The sequence below is a fragment of the Artemia sp. Qi Xiang Cuo genome, chromosome 7 (genome assembly GCF_049724085.1).
Source record: "Artemia sp. Qi Xiang Cuo chromosome 7, ASM4972408v1, whole genome shotgun sequence".
NCBI classification, from domain to species: Eukaryota; Metazoa; Arthropoda; class Branchiopoda; order Anostraca; family Artemiidae; genus Artemia; species Artemia sp. Qi Xiang Cuo.
Window position 1 is genome coordinate 3,433,622 of NC_142800.1, and position 7,511 is coordinate 3,441,132.

The 7,511-nt window shown below is 33.6% G+C and overlaps 1 protein-coding gene across 1 annotated transcript; it reads left to right on the forward strand.

Moving 5' to 3' along the window:
- Positions 1-1,503: 1,503 nt before the first annotated feature.
- LOC148949867 (uncharacterized) lies at positions 1,504-5,609 on the forward strand. The gene is made up of 3 exons (XM_089091966.1): positions 1,504-1,633; positions 3,295-3,357; positions 5,302-5,609. The coding sequence occupies exons 1-3, from the start codon at positions 1,519-1,521 to the stop codon at positions 5,538-5,540; spliced, it is 417 nt and encodes a 138-aa protein (XP_088948092.1). The 5' UTR covers positions 1,504-1,518; the 3' UTR covers positions 5,541-5,609.
- The last annotated feature ends 1,902 nt before the right edge of the window (positions 5,610-7,511 follow it).

A 7,511-nucleotide genomic window follows, 5' to 3' on the forward strand; every position in this document is an offset into this window, starting at 1 on the left:
GCCCAGAAAATGGGTGTTGCCTCAGCAACCAGTCTGGTAAGGCATGTACCGTCTGTAGTACTAGATATCTGTAGTAGTAATAGTCCGTCTGTAGTAATAGGATCATTACTACTATTATAAATTACAAATAGGTAGTATGACATAATAATAGTAATAATAGGTATTTTCCAGCTTTACAAACATAGGTAGTTTCCATCTGGCGCGATTCGTGACTATTAACTCAAGAAGTAGCCTTAAATGTCTGAATAGATTTTAAAATAAAAATAATGATCAATATTAAAGCTTGAAACGAACAAAAATTATGCTCTTCTCTATTTAAGATAATTTTATTGCCGTATCTTCAGCCAATGTCAAAGTGACATTAATCGCCAACAATCTATTCAGACATTTTTGGATCAATGAATCTCTTATAGTTTTATTATTGTCTTGTTTTTCCCCACAAAGTGTAAGCAATTGACCATTGAAAACAACGACAATGAAATTGGATCTCTGTTTCCTATTTAAACAGACAAAAGAAAGATTCGCTACTCTTGCCTTGTTCTTTGGTATATAATCGATGGCAAATGAATTTTCGATAGTGTTTCTAGACATCTCTTTCAGTAAAAATACTTGTCTTTATTTTTTAGAAAGAGGTTAGTTTGTTTCTCATCTTGGCGTATATTTTTATTATTTCAATGAGGATGTATGTTTGATAGGGAGTTTTAGGGTTGTGAACACGCAGAATGTACTGAATTTAGCAGAACCTAGTGATGCCTTTAACAATTCTGTAAACTGGATTATGTGTCACAGCATAAATAACCAGAAATAATTAATCTGAAAACCCTCCACATTAACGACAAGAAGACTGAGCAATAATTAAAAAAAAACGAAAAAGAAAACATAGCAATACATTAAAGAGAAAAACTAGACATTCAAAGTAATTACAAATTCGACAAGCTGTTGAATCTGTACGATTGTCCATATACGGTATGTTTCAGTTTAAAAGAGATAAAAAATCACTTCATGCTAAAATAAATACAATAAAAATAAACTGAAAAACAAATTTCTTTCAGTGCATTAAAAACCAAAACTGATTTTTCCCCCATTACTTTGACAAACAGTTTTTTCTAAACAATAAAAGTGAAAGTACAGGCTGGTCATAGTACACTGTAAAGTTATTCAAGGACCCTCACACTATTGAATCCTTCAAAGTGAACGTAAAGAACACATCACAGTTGGGTATATGTTTTGATCTTTGACCTAAACAGACAGGGTCAAATAAAACCGTACAAAAATTTGTATCTGAGAAATACTTTAAATGTGTTTACTGGCTGAAATTATTACAGATTGTTACCTTTTGCTTTTAAATTTTGCCACATTCCCCCTCCCTGCCCCTGATTTATTCCTGTTCTCTTACCAGAATATAAGTATTTTTCTTCCCAGTTATTTTCCATTTGTTACCTCCTTATATTCAGTTTTATTTAGGTTTTTTTGCAAATATTTTGTCTTCAAATTTGTCTGCTCATTTCGCTGCCAGTGATGATTGTAGGTGGAAGTCTTAAAGGAGGAGGTGGAGGTGGTAATGCAAATGTAATTAATCTTGTCTCTGTTGGAGGTAGTGGAGGAGGTGTCAGTAGTCAAGCAGCAGCCTCAGGTAAACTATGTAGCTGATATTAGTAATAGTAGGACCCTACTTGTGAATAGGTGCTAAACTCAGCTGCACCATGCGGAAGCTGTCATTGCCAGCCGCATTTTACTTTACATTAGGCTCCCCTTGGCTCAAGAATTTGTGGCCGTAAAATCCGAACTGATCGAGGACAAACTGATCAAACTGAACAAACTGATCAAGTTTTTCGGCACATTTCATGACCCTTTAACACTCTTGACCCTCCCAGACAATGTATGGCTTCTTTAGCCTAGGCGATGGTTTTTGAAAGTTTCAAGCAATCGGGAAAAGTTTTGCGCAATTCTAAGTGCCAGATCTCAGGGGTCCCATACCTCAACTAATAAAATGACATCGCCAGCCGCATTTTTATTTACATTAGGCTCCCCTTGGCTCAGGAATTTGTGGCCGTAAAGTCCAAACTGATCGAGGACAGCAAGTTTCTTGGCGCATTTAATTACCCTTTAACACTCTTGTACCTCCCAGAAAAATGTATGGCTTCTTTAGCCTAGGCGTGGGTTTTGAAAGTTTCAAGCAATCGGGAAAAGTTTTGGGCAATTTTAAGTGCCATTCTAATATTTCCGCTGTTTCATCTGGTTCTGCATTAGACAGCCATATTTTTGGAAATCCTAACCACACTATACTTTTTGATGAATCCGCCCTTATTAGCAATGACCTAGGCATAAAGCAGGTAGTCCAAGAATCAATTGAAATCAGATTTAAGATTAATAATAACATTTCGTCAAATAGGAACTTGGGGGAATATACACTAAATGCTCTATACACAAATTTAATTAAAAATAATCTTACAAAATATTTTAAAAAACCGATAGACACTAACACAGAACCGGTCACAAAAAGACCTTTGAGGTTAGCTGCCAAAAAAGCTGGGTTAGCAATAAGAACGTGTTTTTAATTTATTTTTCTTTCATCTCATTGAATCGCCTTGTTTTACCTTACTTTTTATCAGTCCTGGTTGAACTTTGCTGAAGTAAGCATGCTAGCACTTTTTTGAAAAAATTTTACTTTTTGGTTTTATTGGTCGCATGTTGTTGTGAGTCTTTTTTATTCGATATATTTTTGTCTTGCTGAGGACAGCCCTTGGACATAGGGCCGAAATATTCATTCAAATTATCTCCACTGTCTTGCAAAAGATTTCCCTATTGTTCTTCGTACTTTTGTTGTTTGTTAAAAGAGTTGACAGTCTCTGAATGTGTCTAAGAGGCTTCAGAATGGATGAATTCTAAAGCCCTGTAACCAGAGACGGATCAAGGACCTTTTGTTTAGCATGGAGGGGGGAGCAAAATAGGTTGATCCGATAAACTTGCGCTAGGAGCAAGTTTAGTTAACGCAAATTTGCGTTGATTAAGTAAATTACACTACTTTAGACGACGTTAGGGAGCCCACGCCCCCTCCCCCTGGATCTGTCACTTTCTTTAACTTTGAACCTTATATCTCCCATAAAATGAAGTTTAAAATCACGCTCGCCCCTCCGACCCCTAGAAGTGTTTTCCTCCTATTAAACCGAAAACTATATTAATATACCAAAACGAAATACCCTACCAACCAAAAATGTTTATACTGAAAAAATTCAGCATTGATATTGATCTTTAGATTTTCCTGATAATTTGAAAATAAAGGTTATTTTTCAGCTGCATCGGTCGCCGGGGAAGCTGCAAGCACCGCAAAATATGCTGCTAATCACCACGCTCAACGTAAGTGACATTTTTGCTCTTTTTTTCTATAAAGCTAGTAGCTGAGCAAGAGAACACTCAAAAATATACAATCAAAATAATATAAAAATAAGGACAGGTCTACTGCCATTAACCGTTTGGAAAAAAAAATGTCCCATATCCTGTATAGGAAAATAACTGGGATCTTGGTACAACCCTTCTGAAACATGAAAACCTGAAAAATTCACAAAAAATGTTTGCTTTCCTTTCGAACCTACTCAAAATTCTTTCTCAAATTCTTCCAAACCCGTCATCCCAGAAAATATTATCTGCGGTTAATGGATGATTTGAGTCATTTCTACAAGCTGAATCATTTTTCAAAATGAAAAATTATGATGATTAATATTCAAAGCCTACCCATTGAAATTGAAAGAGTTGATGATATTAAATATCTCGGGATAATACTGGATTCAAGTTTATTATTTAAAAGCCATTCAATTTATCTTTGAATGAAACTGGCGAGAAATATTGGAATGATGAATCATCTTAAATTTATTCTGCCGTTTTTTGCCCTAAAATCTCTTTATCATTCCCTAGTGCATTCATATATAAATTACTGTCCCATAATTTTTTTGAATAATTTTAAAACTCATATTCTTCCTCTTCAGAGGCAACAAAATAAAGCTCTGCGTCTATTGAAAAATTTCCTGCCTAGCCCGTTTTCTTACCCTGGTAAATCGTCAACAAAAAGTATGTATAAAATTTTGAATATCCTTCCACTGGATCTCTTCTCTTCTTTCCATTCTGTTCTTTATATGATTAAATATGTTCAAGGTCTTTTGCCTGAGTATTTTAATTTGCATAATAATTTTTTTCAGTATTATAATCATGTTTTGCATGCATATTTGACCCATGGCAGTTCTGTAGTCCGTCAGGCTTGAATAAAATCTGAAAGGTCCCGTTTTTCACCAAGGCATAGTATTATATATAATTGGAATAAATTTCATAGTTTTATAGATTTGAATAATTCATTGGTTAATAATAAAATTAGATTAATGAATCATTTAATTAGTAATTATTAATTTGATTTATTTTTGGGGGTGGATGCTCCTCATTTCATTTTATTTATTTGGTTACTTTGATTTTTTGCGGATTTTGTTTGTTGTTACCGTACGGAGAGTTGAAGAGCAATCTTTTTATTATGGTATCTGGAGATAGTATTAGTTATTTATTGTTGAGTGTATATAAACCCACACACGAGTTATTCTCACTGTGGGTAATTAATTTGATAGTTTTGTCAAAAAAAATTTTTTTTTATTGATTAATAAAGAACTTGAACTTGATTCATTTTGGAAAAACTGCACTGATAAGCAGCCAAGCAATGGAGCGTTAACAACAATGAGATTGGTAATATTAATAATAACCACTAAATTTGTTTTTATTAATATAATTTATTGGAAGACCGAGATGTCAGTAGATTGGTAAATGATTCTTTCTTTGTTTTACCATAGATCCAATGGCGTCGTAATTAGGAATAACCTACTCTGAATAGCGTCCAACCTACCAATGAGTTTAGGCTGTGATAATCCTTGATGCACCGATACAAGCGACAAAAAGGGACTTATTTTTCCCTTACCGAGTCCTTTAGAAACCGACTTCAGTTTTGTATTATTTTAGTTTGAATATAAAAGCACGCAATTAACTTTTAACTTTGCACAGTCACAATGGTATTATCTTAAGATAAAATTATAACATAACATATATATATATATATATATATATATATATATATATATATATATATATATATATATATATATATATATATATATATATATATATATATATATATATATATATATATATATATATATATATATATATATATATATATATATATATATATATATATATATATATATATATATATATATATATATATATATATATATAGTTGAGACTATATTATCAAAATTTCCTTTTCAGAAGCTGCAGCAGTGGCAGAAACCGCGAAAGCTACGATACTGTCTCAAATTAACCAGGCCATTGGAGCAGCTCAAAAAGCATGGGCAGCTGCCAATGTAGCGGAGCTTGCTGCAAAGGCGGCCACAAATGCCGCTCAAAATTCCAGAAGCAATGGCGGGATTAAAATAGTTGCTGCAAATACAGGATTTGGTGCTGGTGGTGACACAAGTATTGGTGGTAGTGATGGCAAAGTCTACTAAGCCGTATATTCCTTTGTTAGTTATGTTCAATTGTTACATTTTTGATATTTATATTACACTTTAGTTCTAATTACGAGTATTTTCAGCTGCAATTTGCTCTCAGTCTAACTAAGTGTACAGAAACACTAAACAAAGTGTCTAAGGGGGATTTATACTCAGTATTGGAAAATTTGAATTTGAAGATGAAAATACAGCTGGTTTTGAAATAAAAGGTATATAAAATATACCGAGGTTTTAGAAAACTAAACGATATTAAACGTATTGTAGATACGTAGTTAATATAATTTAAAAAAATTATTTAGTTTTACAAAAATTACAAAAGTAATTGCAATTTTTCTCCTGTATTATTGCGAAAAATTTGGAACTTTTCAAAAGAAAGCATTCTTTTATTAATTTTGCTTCTTGGGCTTCAATATTTTATGAGGCCTAAGATCATTTGACAAAAAGAAGTGCAAAAACTAAATTACAAAAGTGAGCAAAGGGGCCAAGATAATAATTGCAAACCTACAACTTAAGGCCTTTACTCACAAGCTGGAATGTGAAGTCCAAAGAAGATATAAAGCTTTCTTATCTATATACTATCGAATCAAAGCAAAATTTTTACCAAATTTTGCGTTTGTTTTTATGTGTTGAACCAAAGATAAAGAAGAGGGAGCAGTCGTAAGGCCTTTACTCACAAGTTGGAAAGTGAAGTCCAAAGAAGATATAAATCTTCTTTTATCCATTATACTATCGAATCAAAGCAAATGAAGGGTTTCTGGCTATTTTTTGCAAATTCCTGTAGATTTCTTTGCGTGGACAACTGTTACTATTAAGATTAATTGAAAGAACGTTTACCGTTTCTTAATCAGCCCTAGATGGCAATAACTTCTCACTGAACATTTTTTTTTAACGTTTTTTAAACTTTTGTCTTAAGGAGGAACATAAGAAGGAACTTTCCATGGAGGAATTTTTTGGGTGGGAGAGAATTTAACGTGGAAGAGGAGCCGCGTTATTAAAAATTAGAAATTAAATAAAAAACAAGTTTGCTCAACTAAAAGCAAGGAGCAACATTAAAGCTAAAAGCAAAACATGATTTTCTTAAATTAGAAGGAGATTGTTTCCCCCATCTAACCTCAGTCTCTCTCTGAATTCAACTGTTTTCACAATTTGTTTTTTGTTTAATTTAGCATCACTTCTGCACAATGTGCTCAGTTCACTGATTGACTGTCGCTTTGGATCTCAAAAGGAAAGTAAGTTGAAAGTAAGGAGCGACATTAAATCTTAAAACGAACAGAAATTATTCCGTATATGAAAGGGGCTGTCCCCTCTTCAACGCCTCGCGCTTGACGCTAAACTTTTTTACTGTTTAAAAAATGAAGTTGTGAGACAGAGTCAAACTTTAGTGTAAATTGCGAGGCGTTGAGGAGGGGACAGCCCCTTTCATATACGGAATAATTTCTGTTCGTTTTAAGTTTTAATGTCGCTCCTTACTTCTTCCCCAATTTTGGGAAGAAGTACCTGAATTCTCCTGCAGAATTGTTTTCATTTGTCTTTCTTCTTCTTTGGATGCACAATCTTACGTATGAGGAGAATATTACGGCGGAATTGTCAAGTAAATAATTTGAATAAGTAAGTATAACAATAAGTAATCCTCCTCTTAATATACAACTTTGAGTGGTTCCAGAGCCACATGCCTACACTTCTCTAACCACTAAGTGGCAAGGGGTTGGGGTCAGGGGTTAATTTGCTATGGAGCAGAGGGGGCAGCTTCCTTTTTCGAACTTCAATATTCCTTTAGACCCCAATTTCCCCCTCCTAGCTAAGATATAGTTTCTCCAAAAATGTTGTCAAAACCAATATAAGCCTGCATAATTCAAGCATCCACTAAAACAGGTCAGTTTTCTTTAATACAACTTTACCTTTTTTATTTGGCTCCAACTTTGACCACCCGTCCCCCCACAGTATTTTGACAAAATTACGCCATTTGTC